This window comes from Carcharodon carcharias, chromosome 10, assembly GCF_017639515.1.
Source record: "Carcharodon carcharias isolate sCarCar2 chromosome 10, sCarCar2.pri, whole genome shotgun sequence".
In the NCBI taxonomy this organism is placed as follows: Eukaryota; Metazoa; Chordata; class Chondrichthyes; order Lamniformes; family Lamnidae; genus Carcharodon; species Carcharodon carcharias.
The window spans coordinates 125076964-125095515 of record NC_054476.1 but is presented as its reverse complement, the minus strand read 5'-3'; the positions used below and the strand labels follow the sequence as shown (position 1 = coordinate 125095515).

The 18552-nt window shown below is 43.9% G+C and overlaps 1 protein-coding gene across 1 annotated transcript; it reads right to left on the bottom strand.

The window, feature by feature from the left end:
• sbds (SBDS ribosome maturation factor) lies at window positions 1-18013 on the bottom strand. Its single transcript, XM_041197096.1, has 5 exons — window positions 17457-18013; window positions 13113-13242; window positions 3573-3773; window positions 2336-2500; window positions 1-403 (listed from the first exon to the last, which is right to left on the bottom strand). Exons 1-5 carry the CDS (start codon window positions 17582-17584, stop codon window positions 275-277), a joined length of 753 nt encoding a protein of 250 aa, XP_041053030.1. The 5' UTR covers window positions 17585-18013; the 3' UTR covers window positions 1-274.
• Between the last annotated feature and the right edge of the window lie 539 nt (window positions 18014-18552).

The window sequence follows — 18552 nt, the reverse complement described above, 5'->3', positions numbered from 1 at the left end:
TGGATTCAATATATATTTTAATTAAATACATTTATAAGAAAAGGAAAAACTCAATCAGAACACACTCTGGAAAGAATATCAATTAAAGTGGTTAAGGATTAAAAATCGTAATTGCTATTTCATTCATTCATTGTGAGCTCCCACTGAAGATGACATGGTCATCTCATACAAGTTAAGTGAATACTTATCGGTACAAGTGTAATTTAAGAAAACTTAACATGGTTATGTAGCTTTAGTAGTTTATTGATTTTGCAAGACCAGAGCTCTCATGAACTTATTCAAGTTTCTCATCTCCTTCCTCCACCTCCTTTAAGCTGAGAACTTCCAGGGAAGCCTTTCCCTTTGTTTCACGTCGGATTAGTTCATCAATTTCTCTGAAGCAGCCAGGATCAATCAAACACACCTAAAGTAAAATCAAAAAACAGTGTAAATCACAGCTATAGAAATGATAAGTACCAGCAAAGCAAAAAAGCTATTTGGCCCATCACATCTGTGCAGACTTTTCAACTGGAAATTTATCAACATTAAAATTGTTGTTCTCAAAATCCTTTTCCAATACTAATTTATATATTTTAAATTATGTTCTGCCTCAGTAGCTCCTTGTGGTAAAGCATTCCATATTCTAATAACCCGCTATTTGAAGTAGTTTACCCTAACATCTACCTTTGTTCCTCTGGGATAATTTTCAGACCTTGAACCCTCTCCAACCTGACATTTTTATGGCCCATCACTCTCATTCAATATCAATCTGACTGATGTACCTACACCTGATACATACAGGCATTTAATTCTGTCTCCCCTTTCCCCTGCCCACCCAGCTGAGCCTTTGTCTACTCTTCTCCATCCTCATCATCTCTCAAGCATGAAATGACCTACCTTCATCCCCAAAATGGTTCCACCCCTTCTATGACTATTTTTGTTATTTTCTTATAAAAAATCTCTAGTGCCTTTTGTGTGGACTATCTTGTCTTTCATACTTCCCTCAGCCTTCCTATTCTCGTTTCCCTTCGTATCTTTTACAACTAACATAGGTATTATCATCCATATTATGCCTTTTTTGGAATCGTGGTCTTGATAACACCTTCTCCAATCTCTTGCCACCGTCCCCCTCAACCAGCCCATGAAAGAAAACTGATGCCAATGGTTCATCTTCAGAGTTTTCATTTCTGCAGGTCTCACATCGACCTAGGTTATTTTGCGAAAATATATTGAACTAAGGTGCTGCAATTCCTTCCCTGCCATCCTCTATACAAGATGCTAACTCTTCCAGGCCCTTTGCAAGGGCTATGTGTGAGCCTATACTGTGAATGATGACCACGGAGGGAGAAACCACAAATAAGCTCAACATTTTATCATTTAATATCCACACAGCTACATTTCCTCCTAACAAGAACCATAAATGAGCAATCAGGAGTGATTTTCTTCTTATGTACTCCCTCCTTCAGGTAACATGCCCTAAGAGGGCATTGGCAACCACAGACTCCCATTGGATTGGTCCATGATTATACTTGGCGAAGAACTGCAGTGGTTTGCTGTTGCCTTCTGCAAAATGGCTAACCAGGAATCTCTCCCACTCTTACGGCGTGCCATCAGGTGTGTTGGAAAGATAATCAACTTGTTTGGCTATGTTATGAATGCACCTACCGCGGCCATCAAGCCCTGAAGTGGGGCTTGAACCCAGAGCTTCTGGCCCAGAGGTAGGGATGCTACCAATGTGCCCCTTTTATATACTATAAAAGCAAAATATTGCAGATGCTGGAAATCTGGAATAAAAACAGGAAGTGCTGAAAAACGCAGCAGGTCTGGCAGCATCTCTGGAGAGAAAAACTGAGTTAATGTTTCAACTCCAATATGACTCTTCTTCAGAACATTAATTTTCTTCTTGCCAGCCCAGAGCAGCTGAGGACCCCGGTTGCTGCCCCAGCTGAGATCTGCTAATTGAGGGCATTAGACAGTGTTCTTATGCTCTGTGCTGCTTCAACTGCAAATAATTTATTTTTTTCCTTTATTCACCTATGCAGACTTTCACCTGTTGTCAGGTTCCCAAATATTATCATCAGGGCCACTGTTTTATAGTGATTGAATAAGTCAAATTTTGCTTTCATTCAACGGCAATAAGGGATTTTGACCAGCGCTTAGTTAATTGCTTTCTGCAACTCTATTTATATTTAGACCCATTGATCTATGATGGCTGAATAAATCAAATTCCACTTTGATTAGGTGGGAACAGGACATTTTTACCAATCTTGGTGCATAAAATTCTGTTTTTCTATAAACACCACCAAAGAAAGTGATTATGATACATCAATAAACCAAGAATATGAGTAAAACTTACAATTTCTAAATCCTCAGAAAATTCTTCACTTTCCATCACTTTAATCAAAGGCTTCAGCTTTTCCTTAAGACGCTTTCCATCCCTTACCGGAAGCCTGAGTCGGAGTCTCATGTGAGCACGTTCAATCTTCATACTCTCCTTTAGTAATCTTATTACTTCGAGTGCCTTTGTTTGTGGAGGAATTAAAAATACATTATTTCTAACCTGCACATTGGACCATTTAATTGGGTAGAATTTATGACAATATCAATGCATTTAAGAGGAAATCGTATACAAACTAATTCAAAACAATTAAATTTGTTTTAATTACAGTACAGTATTGATATTTGAGAATTGGTATGTCAATATGAAAAGTAACCAGTGCGTGTTTTGAGTTTTGTCTATTGGAACTCCTACCTCAATTTATGGATTGTTCTTTCAAAGTGCAAAAAGTGTCAAACCGGGCAGCTAATACACAGAAAGCAAAGTCCTGCAAAAAGCAAGTGCGTGAATGACCAGATAATCTGTTCCTTGTGGTAATGGTTGAGGGATATATGTTGACAAAAAAACTGGGAGAAATATGACTTAAAATAGCAGCATCCAATTTTTAATGTCCAACTGTGCAGGCAGATAGAGCCTTGGTTGAATATTTCATCAAGACCTCCAACAATGCTGCACTCGCTCAATTCTGCACTGAACTACAAACCTACATTATGTGCTTACATTGATGAATGGAACTGACCACTACCATGCGAGGGCACAAAGGAATGGGCAATAAATGCCAGCTTTGCCAGCTACATCCAAAGCCCAAGAATGATTAAGAGAAGTCTGCGAAAGGGCTTGAACTGAATAATTTTAAGAAGCAAGAGTGCGACCAAATGAATCAAGTGGATCTTTCCACAATTTAATTAAAAATTGTGAGCAACTTATAAAAGTTCCTCAATTAAAGGATTCTCATTTTTTTATGAAAACCTATCAAAAAGCAATCAAAAAGGTATGAAATAAGGAAGTTTAAAAGATGCTGTAGCAAGATTAAACAAATGATTTATAAAATATAAAATGAAACTAATCTAATCATGTAAAATAAAGCCCCCATTGCTAGATATTGCACATTATATACAGCTGAAGTGGTAACCAGGCAACCACTTCAATACCTTTTGGAAATCTTATTCTCCTTAATGAGAACCATAACGATCAAAACATATTCTGTAAATACCAAACATCATTTTTCCATAGTCAACGTCCAATGTTAATCTACCTGCTGTTTTGTGCTCTTGTTGGCTTTCACAGAGTAATGGATGTCCTTCATGGCTCGCTCAATCAGGTTTACTGTGTAAGGTCTCTTAGTTTCTGGGTTCACACACTTCTCTACTACTATAGTTGCTATGTCTCTAAACATCTGTTCGAGCTGTGCATGTCGCTCCTTATCAGATACTTGCAATTCACCCTTTGCCAGAATCTGTAAAAGAAAACATTTAGATGTATTTGAAGTTTAATTCTGATATATAAAAAAAGGAACTTGTCCAATAAACTGACACAATCCTGATTGTTAGGAAGAGAGGCATCAGTATTTATTTTTAACTAGCTTTCTCACTATTACTGCTTATTACACTTTGACATTATTGGTTAGAAGCAGTTTGGGAACAGATGGAGTCTGGAATATCTTTGACTCAACATATATTCACGTTGTTACCGCATACAACCACACAATGTAACACCAATATTTGCTATTTCTGAAAGATTACAGCCGATGTGTAAACGTTTCCAGTGTGCCAAATTAAATTAAATTGGATCACTTCCATTCATTTCTCAAACAACATTTCAATCAAAAAATGTACAACTTTGTTCCTATAAGGAAGGAGGGGCAAAATAAAACAAATTATTCAAATGCACAAAACCAAGATTGTGTGAAATAATTATTACTATTTGCATAATAATTTGATAATGTAAATCATTTTATCATCTATTTTTTAATCTTAAAAGAATAGTTTGGGACCTGTCTTACAAAAATGTTTAATGAAGCAATGTCTGAAAGATTAGCCATTCAGAAATGTACAGTATTCTGGCTGCAAGTTCCACCTGTGTCCAACTTTCCAAGAAACTAAAAATAATTATATTGGCGGGGCATGGACATGTGAAATCTGTGTTTTCATAATTTCATTATTTCTTTGAGTAAGGAAAACAAATTTCCCAGAAAGCAGTCAGAAGACACTATGTTTAACGTTTGCAGAGATCTCTTAGGAGCTCACAACATAGGATGGACAAAGGGAAACCAAGCCTCATATTTGAGAGATCCCAGGAATTCAGTGAGCTAAACTCCACATTTCAACACTGGGTTTTGCCAAACCCTCGATTTTCCCTGCAATGTTGCCAAACCTTAACACTTGTAACCTTACTGCTACATTCATGTGCTAGCAAATTTCAGGACCCTCTCAAAGCAACAAAACCTCAGGATTGCTACACACCCCTGCTGCACCCCTCACCCTGTCCCTGCAATACCGCTAAACACCAATAAATGATGCATGGTGCTTGCTGTATCCTTAGATTTAAAAATGGATATGGATTAATTATAGAAGTAAAATAATTCTATATTTAACAGTTATCACTTATTTTTAAGAATTTTCCTTTTCAAGAAACTATCCAATTCCATTATAAGATTATTTACAGATTCAGGAGGTTTGTGACAGATAAATTGCAACTTTCACAGTGCTATCAAGCTGTAAGAGGTCATGAGGTCCTTCCCAATGTCACCAAATTACAGGACTCAAAATCTTAGGATTTAAAAATGCCAAACAAAAAACACTTCCTCCTGAAGATAACATGCCCAATGATTGCAAATAAATAATGAGTGAAAGACACTAATCAAGAATTAGACACAAATTGAAATTCCAATTTTTTAAAAATTCATTCATGTGGGCATTGTTGGCTGGGCCAGCATTTATTGCACAATTACCTTGAGAAGGTGATTGTGAGCTGCCTTTTTGAACTGCTGCAGTCCATGTGGTGTTGATACACCCACAGTGCTGTTAGGAAGGGAGTTCCAGGATTTTGACCCAGTGACATTGAAGGAACCGCGATATATTTCCAAGTCAAGATAGTGAGTGACTTGGAGGGGAACTTTTAGGTGGTGGTGTTCCCATCTAACTGCTGTCCTTCTCCTACTAGAAGGTAGTGATTGTGGGTTTGGAAGGCTCTGTCTAAGGAGCCTTGGTGAATTCCTGCAGTGCACCTTGTAGATGGTGCACATTGCTGCTGCTGTGCGTCAGTGGTGTAAAGAGTAAATGTTTGTGGATGTGGTGCCATTCAAGTGGGCTGCTTTGTTCTCAATGGTATCAAGCTTCTTGAGTGTTGTGGGAGTTGCACTCATCCAAGCAAGTGGGGAGTATTCTATCACACTCCTGACTTGTGCCTTGTAGATGGTGGACAGGCTTTGGGGAGACAGGAGGTGAGTTACTCATCACAGGATTCATAGCCTCTGACCTGCTCTTGTAGCCACCATAATTATAATGGCTAGTCCAGCTCAGTTTCTGGTCAATGGTAACCCCCAGGATGTTGATAGTGGGGAATTCAGTGATGGTAAAGGCATTGAACATCAAGGGGTGATGGTTAGATTCTTTCTTGTTGGAAATGGTCATTGCCTGGCACTTGTGTGGCGCGAATGTTACTTGCCACTTGTCAGCCCAAGCCTCAATATTGTCCAGGTCTTGCTGCATTTGCACATGGACTGCTTCAGTGTCTGAGGAGTCGCGAATGCTGCTGAACATTGTGCAATCATCAATGAACATCCCCACTTCTAACCTTACGATGGAAGGAAGGTCATTGATGCAGCAGCTGAAGATGGTTGGGCCGAGGACACTATCCTGAGGAACTCTTGCAGTGATATCCTGGAGCCAAGCTGACTGACTTCCAACAACCACAGCCAATCCTTTGTGCTAGATATGACTCCAACAATGAAAGTTTTCCCCCTGAGTCCCATCGACTCCAGTTTTGCTAGGGCTCCTTGATGCCACACTTGATCAAATGCGGCATTGATGTCAAGGGCAGTCACTCTCGCCTCACTTCGGGAGTTCAACTCTTTTGTCCAAGGCCGTAATGAGGTCAGGAGCTGAGTGGCCCTGGTGGAATCCGAACTGGGCATCAGTGAGCATTGCTAAGCAAGTGCCACTTGATAGCATTGTTGATGACCCCTTCCATTACTTTACTGATAATCAAGAGCAGGCTGTTGGGACGGTTTTTGGCGGGCTGGATTTGTCCTGCTTTTTGTGAACAAGATTTACCTGGGCAATTTTCCACATAGCCCAGTAGATGCCAGTGTTGTAGATATACTGGAACAGCTTGGCTGGGGACGCAGCAAGTTCAGGAGCACAAGTCTTCAGTACTATTGCTGGAATATTGTCAGGGCCCTTAGCTTTCGCACTATCCAGCGCCTTCAGCCATTTCTTGATATCAAGTGGAGTGAATTGAATTGGCTGAAGACTTGCATCTGTGATGCTGGGGACCTCCGGAGGAGGCCGAGATGGATCATCCACTCTGCACTTCTGGCTGAAGATTGTAGCAAACGCTTCAGCCTTTTCTTTTGCACTGATGTGCTGGGCTCCTCCATCCTTAAGCATGAGGATATTTATGGAACCTCCTCCTCCAGTGAGTTATTTAATTGTCCACCAACATGCACAACTGGATGTGGCAGTACCGTAGAGCTTAGGTCTGATCTGTTGATTGTGGGATCGCTTAGCTCTATCACTTGCTGCTCACGCTGTTTGGCATGCAAATAATCCTGTTATAGCTTCACCAGGTTGACACCTCATTTTTAGGTATGCCTGGTGCTGCTCCTGGCATGGACTCCTGCACTCTTCATTGAACCAGGGTTGATCCCCTGGTTTGATGTTAATTGTAGAGTGGGGAAAGGCCTGGCCATGAGGTTACAGATTACTTTCCAGTACAATTCAGCTGCTGCTCATGGCCCACAGCACCTCACAGATGCCCAGTGTTGAGTTGCTAGATCCGTTTGAAATCTATCCCATTTAGCACGGTGGTAGTGCCACACAACACGACGAAAGGTATCCTCAATGTGAAGGCGGGACTTCGTCTCTACGACGACACTGCGGTGGTCACTGCTACCGATACTGTCATGGACAGATGTGCATCTGCAGCAGGCAGGTTGGTGAGGATGAGGTCAAGTATGTTTTTCCCTTTTGTTGGCTCCCTCACCACCTGCCGCAGACCCAGTCTAGCAACTATGTCCTTTAGGACTCGGCCATCTCGGTTAGTAGTGGTGCTACTGAGCCACTCTTGGTGATGGACATTGAAGTCCCCCATCCAGAGTACATTCTGCACCTTTGCCACCCTCAGTGCTTCCTCCAAGTGGTGTTCAACATGGAGGAGCACAGATTCATCAGCTGAGGGAGGATGGTATGTGGTAATCAGCAGGAGGTTTTCTTACCCATGTTTGACCAGATGCCATGAAACTTCATGGGGTCCGGAGTCGATGTTGAGGGCTCCCAGGGCAACTCCCTCCTGATTGTATATTACTGTGCTGTCACCTCTGCTGGGTCTGTCCTGCTGGTGGGACAGGGCATACCCAGGAATGGTGATGACTGGGACATTATCTATAAGATATGATTCAGTGAGGATGACTATGTCTGGCTGTTGCTTGACTAGTCTGTGAGACAGCTCTCCCAATTTTGACACTAATCCCCAGATGTTAATAAGGAGGAATTTGCAGGTTAGACAGAGCTGAGTTTACCATTGTTGTTTCTGGTGCCTAGGTTGATGCCAGGTAGTTCTCCCAGTTTCATTCCTTTGTTTAAGACTTTGCAGAGGTTTGATACAACTGAGTGGCTTGCTAGGCCATTTCAGAGGGCATTTAAGAGTCAACCACATTGCTGTAGGTCTAGAGTCACATGTAGGCCAGACCAGGTAATGACGGCAGATTTCCTTCCCCAAGGGACATTGGTTTTTACAACAATCGACAATGGTTTCATGATCATCATTAGACTTTTAATTCCAGATTTTTATTAAATTCAAATTCCACCATCTGCCTTGGTGGGATTTGAACCCAGGTCCCCAGACCATTACCCTGGGTCTGTGCATTACTAATATTGGACCACATACTATATTAATATCAAACGGCACTTACACAGCAATAACCTGCTCACCGATACTCGGGTGCAGTTCCGCCAAGGTCAATCAACTTCTGACCTCATTACAGCCTTGGTCCAAACATCAAGAAAAGAGCTGGATGCAAGCGGTGAGCTGAGAGTAACTGCCCTTGGCACAAAGCATTTGACTGAGTGTGGCATCAAGGAGCTCTAGGAAAATTGAAGACAATGGGAAAGGGGGATAAATGCTCTACTGGTTCGAGTCATACCAAGCACAAAGGAAGATGGTTGTGGTTGAGTCCAATCGTCTCAGCCCAGGAACATCACCGTAGGAGTTCCAACACAGATGCCAGGTAATGACCATCTCCAAGAGAGAATCTAACCATCTCCCCATGCATTCAATTGAAATGCCATGTCTGAAACTCCACTGTCAATATCCTGGAGAGGGGCTTACCGTTGACCAGAAACTTGGTATGCCACATAAATATTGTGGCTAAAAGAGCAGGTCAGAGGCTGGGAATTCTGCAGCAAGTAACTCAGCTCGTAACTCCCCAAAACCTGTATACCATCGACAAGGTACGGGTCGGAGTGTGGTGGAATACTCTCCACTTATTTGCATGAGTGCAACTCCAACATCACTCAAGAAGCCTGTCCACCACCTTAATTCATTCCCTCTGGTGCCAACACACAGTGGCAGCAGTGTGTACCATATTTAAGTTACACTGCAACAACTTCCAAATCCGCTCTGTCTACAACCGAGAAGGACAAGGGCAGCAGATGCATGGACCCGCCACCACCTGCAAGTTCCCACCCACCATTCTGACTTGGAACTATATCACCGTTCTTTCACTGTTGCTGGATCAAAATCCTGAATAGCTTCCTGATAGCACTGTGGGTGTACCTGCACAAAAGGACTGCAGCAGTTCAAGAAGCTGGCTCACCACCACCATCTTTAAGTGAGATTTAAAGGAATTCAGCTTTCCTCACATCGCATTTGAGGTATGGATCTGAAACATTAACCTAGAAGCACTGAATCACTGAAGCACTAAAGGAGGCCATTCAGCCCATCATGCCCGCACCAGCTTGTTTTAGAACCACTCTCCTGTTTTATCTGCGTGGATATAAAAATCTTTCCTTTGAAATTATTTATCTTATTTCTGTTTGCGTGTTATTGAATCTGTTTTCCTCTTCTTTTCAGGCACTGAATTCTGGATTGTAACTTGTGAGATGGTCACACCGCAGGTAAAGAGTGCACATGGAGAAAGGGAATGAGTGACTGTCAGACAGATTAAAAGCACTAGTCAGGTAATGCAGGAGTCCCCTTGGTCCATCTTCCTCTCTAACAGATTTTCCGTTTTGGATACTGCTGGGAGAGATGGTTTCTCAGGGGAATGCAGTAAGAGCCAAATCCCTGGCACCACCAGTGGCTCAGGACGGTGGGGGGTGGGAGAATGAAGGATAGAAAAGTAGAAAGCAAAATTGGAAGGCAGAGGAAATAAGGGCTAGCAGCAAATAAGGCCATAGTACAAAAGATGACGTGTAACGATGTTAAAAAGACACATCTAAAGGCATTGTATCTAAATGCATGGAGCATTCGCAATACAGTAGACAAATTAACAGCACAAATAAATGTAAATGGGTACAATATGATTGCAATTATGGACACATGGCTGCAGGGTGACTAAAGCTGGGAGCTGAATATCCAAAGGTACTCCATATTTAGGAAGAACAGGCAAAAGGAAAAGGATTTGGGGTGGCATTGTTAGGTAAGGATGAAATCAGTGCGATAGTGAGAGAGGAATTCGGGTCATAAAATCTAGATATAGAATCAGTCTGGGTGGAGCTAAGAAGCAACAAGGGGTGGAAAACATTAGTGGGAGGTGTCTACAGGCCTCCAAACAGTACCGGTAAAGTAGGGGATGGCATTAAACAGGAAATTAGAGATGCATGTAACAAGGGTGCTGCAGTAATCATGGGTGACTTTAATCTACATATAGACTGGGCAAACCAAATTAGCAATAACACTGTGGCGGATGAATTCCTGGAGTGTGTACAGGATGGATGTTTTGACCGGTACATCGAGGAACCAACTAGGGAAGAGGCTATCATAGATTTGGTGTTGTCCAATGAGAAGGGGTTAATTAATAATCTTGTTGTGCGGGGTCATCTAATGATCACAATGTGATTTAATTCCTCATTAGGGTGGAAAGTGAAGTAGTCCGATCCGAAAGTAGGGCCCTAAATCTAAACAAAGGAAACTACGAAGGTACGAGGTGTAAGTTGGCTTAGATTAGGGAACTTCATTAAAAATCATAACAGTGGATAGGCAATGGCTAACATTTAAGGAACTAATGTATGCATTGCAACAGTTATACATTTCTTTCTGGCGCAAAAGCACAACAGGAAAAGCGGCCCAACCGTGGTTAACAAAATAAATTAAGAATAGTATTAGATCCAAAAAGGAGTCACAAAGTTGCTAGAAAAAGTCGCAAGCCTGAGGATTGGCAGCAGTTTACAATTCAGCAAAGTAGGGCCAAGAGATTGATTAAGAGGGGAAAAATAGTGTATGAGAGTAAACTTGCAAGGAACATAAAAGTAGACTGTAAAAGCTTCTGCAAGTATGTAAAAATAAAAAGATTAGTGAAGACAAATGTAGGTCCCTTACAGTCCGAAACGGGAGAATTTATACTAGATAACTAGATAATTTATACTAGATATACTAGAAATGGCAGAGTAATTAAACATCTACTTTGGTTCTGTCTTCATGGAGGAAGACATAAATAACTTCCCAGAAATGCGAGGGAACCAAGGGTCTAGTTAGGAGGAGGAATTGAAGGAAATTAGTATTACTAAAACAATAGTTCTGGAGAAATTAATGGGACTGAAAGGCGATAAATCCCCATGGCCTGACTGCCTACATCCCAGGGCACTAAAGGAGGTGGCCACGAAACTAGTGGATGCATTAGTCATCATCTTCCAAAATTATATAGATCCTGGAACAGTCCCGCCAGATTGGAGGATGACAAATGTAACCCCACTATTTAAAGGAGGAGAAAACTGGGAATTACAAACCCATTAGCTTAGCAGTAGTAGGGAAAATGCTCAAGTCTATAATAAAGGACACTTAGAAAATATCAACGGGATTAGACAAGGTCAACATGGGTTTATGAAAGGAAAATCATGTTTGATAAACCTACTGGAGTTTTTTGAGGACATAATTAGCAGAATACATTAGGAAGAACCAGTGGATGTAGCGTATTTGGATCTTCAGAAAGCTTTTGGTAAAATTCCATAAGATGTTGGTGCGCAAAATTAAAGCACATGGGATTGGAGGTAATACATCGGCAAGGATTTAGAATTGGTTAGCAGACAGGGAACAGAGAGTAGGAATAAATGGGTCTTTTTCAGAGTGGCAGATGGTGACTAGTGGGGTACTGCAGGGATCAGTGCTTGGGCCCCAGCTATTTGCAATTTATATCAATGATTTGGATGAGGGAACCAAATGTAATATTTCCAAGTTTGCTGACGACATGAAACTTGGTGGGATTGTGAGCGGCGAGGAGGATGTTGGCGATTTAGACAAGTTGAGTGGGCGAATACATGAAAGTTGCAGTATAATGTGGATAAGTGTCAAGTTATTTACTTCGGTAGGAAAAACTGGCAGATTATTAGTTAAACGGTGATAGATTGGGAAATGTTGATGTACAAAGAGACCTGGTGGGTGTCCTTGTACACCAATCACTGAAAGTAAGCATGCAGGTGCAGCAAGCAGTTAAGAAGGCAAATGGTAAGTTGATGTTCATTGCAAGAGGACTTGAATACAGGAGCAAGCATGTCTTAATGCAGCTGTAAAGGGCCTTGGTGAGACCACACCTAGAGTACTGTGTGCAGTTTTGGTCTCCTTACCTAAAAAGGGATATGCTTGCCATCGGGGGAGTGCATTTAAGGTTCACCAGGCTGATTCCTGGGATGACAGGATTGTCATGAGGAGAAGTTGGGCCAACTAGGCCTGTAACTCTTTCGAGTACAAACACGTTTCCATCTGTTCCTATTCAGATGAAGTTACATTGTTTCATAGTTTGCCATTGTGAGATTTGAACTCTTGATCTTGGGGTTACAAGCCCAGTACCATAACCACTTGGCTATTTAGGCCAAGCCCAACTAGGCCTGTATTCACTGGAGTTTAGAAGAAGGAGAGGGGATCTCGTTGAAATGCATAAAATTCTAACACCTGGATGCAGGGGTGATATTTCCACTGATTGGGTAGGGGGGTCTAGAACCAGGGGTCACAGTCTCAGGATATGGAGTAGACCATTTAGGACTGAGATGAGGAGAAACTTCTTCACTGAGAGGGTGGTGAACCTGTGGAGTTCTCTACCACAGAAGGCTGTGGAGGCCAAGTCACTGAATATATTTAAGGAGCAGACAGATTTCTAGCAGGTACAAAGAGACAAATGACCTACTTCCACTCTTATTTTCTATTGGTCTTGTCAGCGATCCTCACCTCCCATGAATGAATTAAAAAATCACATGCATATTGTTTAATTTTACTGCAAGTAATGTCACGGATCATTAATATAAATCTAATTCATTGGCAATTTAAAAGATCTACGGTCAAATGAATTCAAAAGTTGAACTTCTGCTGGGTATTTAAATATTTTGCAAGGCAACTCATTTTGTTGTAGTTTCTCAAAACTGACCTGTTTACATATTTCAGTGAGTTCGTCTGTCTGAAATGCTGCAATACAGTCCTCTTTCTTTGCCACCTGTCCTTTTGACACATTTGTAAATACGGTGTGAGTTTGAAGAACTTCATCAAGATCCTTTTCACTGAAAATGCATAAAAGTCATGTTGAGAAAGAGAGCTACGTTTACTCATACATACAGAAGGAAACCACATGATGTTTCCCTTTCTAAATCTCCCAAACTTCACTCTGAGAATATCCAACAAGATAACATTATTCCAAGTTTTCAATCACCCTATGCCTTGATCCTTTCCCTAACGCAGAATGCAAGTTGGATGACTCGACTCCTGCAATTAGAAATCAAACCTTTGCTCTTGATTTTTCCCATTGAGAACTGTCAGCGTGACATCAGCCATCTCAATTTCTCTACTCCTTTCACCCACTCTAACCTGTCTCCTTCTGAACTTGCCGCATTCCATTCTCTCAGGTCCAAACCTGACTTTGTTATCAAACCTGCTGACAAGGGCAGTGCTGTTGTTGTCTGGCGTACTGACCTCTACCTCATAGAGGCTGAGTGCCAACTCGCAGGCACTTCCTCCTACCTCCCCTGGACCATGACCCCACCACCGAACATCAAGCCATTGTTTCCAGGACTGTCACTGACCTCATCTCCTCTGGAGATCCTCCCTGCACCACTTCCAACTTCAGTCTCCCAACCTTGGACAATCCACTTCTACCTCCTCCCCAAAATCCACAAACAGGACTATCCTGGTAGACCGATCATGTCAGCCTATTTCTGCCCCACGGAACACATTTCTTCCTTTCTTGGCTCCGTTCTCTCTCTCCTTGTCCAGTCTCTTCCCATCTACATCCGCGATTCCTCTGATGCCCTACATCATATCAACAATCTCCCGTTCCCTGACCCTAACCGCCTCTTCTTCACCATGGACATCCAATCCCTCAACACCTCCATCCCCCACAGGATGGTCTGAGGACTCTCTGCTTCTTCCTTGAACAGAGGCCCGAACAATCCCCAACCACCACCACTCTCTCCGTCTGGCTGAACTTGTTCTCTCACTGAACAATTTCTCTTTAATCTCGTCTCACTTCCTCCAAATAAAAGGTGTGGCTATGGGTACCGTATGGGCCCCAGTTATGCCTGTCCCTTTATGGGGTATGTGGAACATTCCTTGTTCCAGTCCTACTCAGGTCCCCTCCCACAACTCTTTCTCCAGTACATTGATGACTGCTTCACTGCCACTTCATGCTCTCATTTGGACCTGGAAAAATGTATTAATTTTGCTTCCAATTTCTACCCTTCCATTACTTTCACATGGTCCATCACTGACACTTCCCTTCCCTTCCTTGATCTTTCTGTCTCAATTTCTGCTGATAGACTGTCCACCAATATTCATTACAAGCCCACTGACTCCCACAGCTACCTCGACTACAACTCCTCTCACACTGCTTCATGTAAGGATTCAATCCCATTCTCTCAGTTCCTTCACCTCCATCACATCTGTTCCGATGATGCCACTTTTCAAAACAGTTCCTTTGACGTCTTCCTTCTTCCTTAACCGAGGTTTCCTACCCACGGTGGTCTCAGGGCCCTCAACCGTGTCTAATCCATCTCCCGCATCTTTGCCCTCACACCTTCCTCTCCCTCCCGGAACCATGATAGGGTCCCCCTTTTCACACCACCAGCCTCCGCATTCAAAGGATCATCCTCCGCCATTTCCGCCAACTCCAGCATGATGCCACCACCAAACACATCTTCCCTTCATCCCCCCCCCCCAACACCCCCGACCATTCCCTCTGGAACACCCTGGTCCATTCCTCCATCATCCCCTACACCTCAACCCCCTCCCAACTCTCCAAGGGCCCAAACACTCTTTTCAAGTGAAGCAGTGCCTCACTTGCACTTCCCTCAATTTGGTCCACTGCATTCACTGCTCCCAATGCAGTCTCCTCTACATTGGAGAGACTCAACGCAAACTTGGTGACCACTTTGCAGAACACCTTCGGTCTGTCCACAAGCACGACCCAGACCTTCCTGTCGCTTGCCATTTCAACACACCACCCTGCACTCATGCCCAGTTGCAATGTTCCAGTGAAGCTCAACACAAACTGAAGGAACAGCACCTCATTTTCCGATTAGGCACTTTACAGCCTTCCGGACTTAACACTGAGTTCAATGACTTCAGATCATGAACACTCTCCTCCATCCTCACCCCTTTTTTCAATATTTATCTTTTAATTTATATATTTTTCCCCCACCTATTTCTATTATTATTTTTTTTAAATTTATTTCCAATCATTGTTTTATCCCCACCTTTTAGCCTATTTCAATCTTTTTTCCCCACACTGTCCTGTCCCCTCCCCCCACCCCACCCCACCCCCACTAGGGTCATCTGTCATTTGCTCAGAGATAAAAACAAAAAACTGTGGATGTTGGAAATCCAAAACAAAAACAGAATTACCTGGAAAAACTCAGGTCTGGCAGCATCGGCAGAGAAGAAAAGAGTTGAAGTTTTGAGTCCTCATGACCCTTCAACAGAACTGAGTGAATATTAGGATAGGGGTGAAATATAAGCTGGTTTAAGGTAGGTGGTGGGGGGAGAGAAGTTGGGGGGGTGGTGTTGTTGTGGGGACAAGCAAGCAGTGATAGGAGCAGATAATCAAAAGATGTCACAGACAAGAGAACAAAGAGATGTTGATATTATCTAAATGAATGTGCTAATTAAGAATGGATGGCAGGGCACTCAGGGTGCAACTCTAGTGGGGGTGGGGTGGAAAGACTAGCAGGGCATAAAAGATTGAAAAATAATGGAAACAGGTGGGAAAAGAAAAATCTATATAAATTATTGGAAAAAACAAAAGGAAGGGGGAAGAAACGGAAAGGGGGTGGGGATGGAGGAGGGAGTTCAAGATCTAAAGTTGTTGAATTCAATATTCAGTCCGGAGGGCTGTAAAGTGCCTAGTCGGAAGATGAGATGCTGTTCCTCCAGTTTGCATTGGGCTTCACTGGAACTTGCAGCAAGCCAAGGACAGACACGTGGGCAATAGAGTAGGGTGGAGTGTTAAAATGGCAAGTGACAGGGAGGTTTGGGTCTTTCTTGCGGACAGACCGCAGGTGTTCTGCAAAGCGGTTGCCCAGTTTACGTTTGGTCTCTCCAATGTAGAGGAGACCGCATTGGGAGCAACGAATGAAGTAGACTAAGTTGGGGGAAATGCAAGTGAAATGTTGCTTCACTTGAAAGGAGTCTTTGGGCCCTTGGACAGTGAGGAGAGAGGAAGTGAAGGGGCAGGTGTTGCATCTTTTGCGTGGGCATGGGGAGGTGCCATAGGTAGGGGTTGATGAGTAGGGGGTGATGGTGGAGTGGACTGGGGTGTCCCAGAGGGAACGATCCCTACGGAATGCCGACAGGGGGGGTGAAGGGAAGATGTGTTTGGTGGTGGCATCATGCTGGAGTTGGTGGAAATGGCGGAGGATGATCCTTTGAATGCGGAGGTTGGTGGGGTGATAAGTGAGGACAAGGGGGACCCTATCATGTTTCTGAGAGGGAGGAGAAGGCGTGAGGGCAGATGCGCGGGAGATGGGCCGGACACAGTTGAAGGCCCTGTCAACGACCCCACCCCCCCCAACCTTAAACCAGCTTATATTTCACCCCTCTCCTAATATTCACTCAGTTCTGTTGAGGACTTGAAACGTCAACTCTTTTCTTCTCCGCTGATGCTGCCAGACCTGCTGAGTTTTTCCAAGTAATTCTGTTTTTGTCTTGTCATTTGCTCAACTTGCTTTCTACTCTTAATGTCACCATTAGCACCTCCTTTAGCCAGTATCACCACCGTCAACACCTCTTCGACCCTTTGTTTATGACATCTTCTGCAATCTCTCCTTGCCTTCACCTATCACTGGCCTTCTATCCAGCTTCACCTGCTCCACCCCCCTTAAACAGTACACATTTCACCACATTTCTACTTCTCTTTAGCTCTGAAGAAGTCATACAGACTCGAAACGTTAACTCTGTCCTTCTCTCCACAGATGCTATCACACCTGCTGAGTTTTTCCAGCGATTTTTGTTTTCGTTTCAGATTTCCAGCATCCGCAGTATTTTGCTTTTATTCTATATTAAATGATGCTTTTGATTCACATTTTACAGAAATATGCACTAGAAACAATGATGGATATTTCCTTACATGTGACTTTCTAGATCAAGGGATTGAATATTCCTTCTATTGGGTTACAACAAGAATCACGAATACAATTATAAAATATGCTCCCAATGATTTGACTTAATTCTATTATGAAGTAAAATATAAATCGCCAGTTCTGTTGATGGGGAATCGGATACTCACGCTCCGCTCCTCCAGCTCATCACCTTATTCTTATAACAGGCGATTTCAAAGCGTTTCCCTGCTCTCTTCATGCGGACAATCGCCACATTGGTCAGGCGGATCTGGTTGGTGGGAGTGAAGATGGACATTGTGGCCGGGAGCCTGGATCAGCCCGCGGTGAACAACCGACAGCCCCGAGCCCCAAAGCACCGGCCTGAACCCCAACTGCAGATCCCAGCAAATCTCCCCGAGCCCCGGCCTGGATTAGCCTCCGAGCCCCGGCCTGGATTAGCCTCCGAGCCCCGGTTCCTCTCCCCGAGCCCCGGCCTGGAGTAGCCTCCGAGCCCCGGCTCCTCTCCCGGTTTCTCTGTCTCAGGAACGTCCGAAAGCTGCTTTTGCTCCGGTTGGACCCGCGGTTCCCGCTCTCAGCAGCCGCCCCAGTGATAACCCATCCCGCAGACCGACACCGAGAGATCACTCCAACCCCGATTGGTTTTAATTATTTGGAATTTAGTATCAGCGCAACGATAGTCACACCCCGGGAAACAGGAGGTTCCGGCACATGATGTCCGGGGGAAACCTTATCCTGCAGCACATTGTTGCATCATGGGGTGGGTGGGTAGACCGTATGTGGGGGGGGGGGGGCGGGGTTAGACGGTGTCCAAAGGGGGGGGGGGGGGCGGGTAGAAGGTGTCCCCGGGGGGGGGGGGGTAGACGGTAGACGGTATCCGCGGGGGGGGGTGGGGAGTCGGTATCCAAGACGGGGGGGGGGGGAGTCGGTATCCAAGGTTAGGTTGGGGGGGGGGGGGGGGGGTGGTTAGACGGTATCCAAGGTTTGGGGGGGAGGTGGTGGTGGTAGTCAGTATCCAAGGTTTGGGGGGGGGGGGTGGTGGTAGTCAGTGTCCAAGGTTTGCGGGGGGGAGTCGGTATCCAAGGTTTGGGGAGGGGAGTCAGTATCCAAGGTTTTGGGGGGGGGGGGGGGGGGGGTAGACGGTATCCAAGGTTTTGGGGGGGTGGGGGGGTAGACGGTATCCAAGGTTTTGGGGGGGTGGGGGGGTAGACGGTATCCAAGGTTTTGGGGGGGTGGGGGGGTAGACGGTATCCAAGGTTTTGGCGG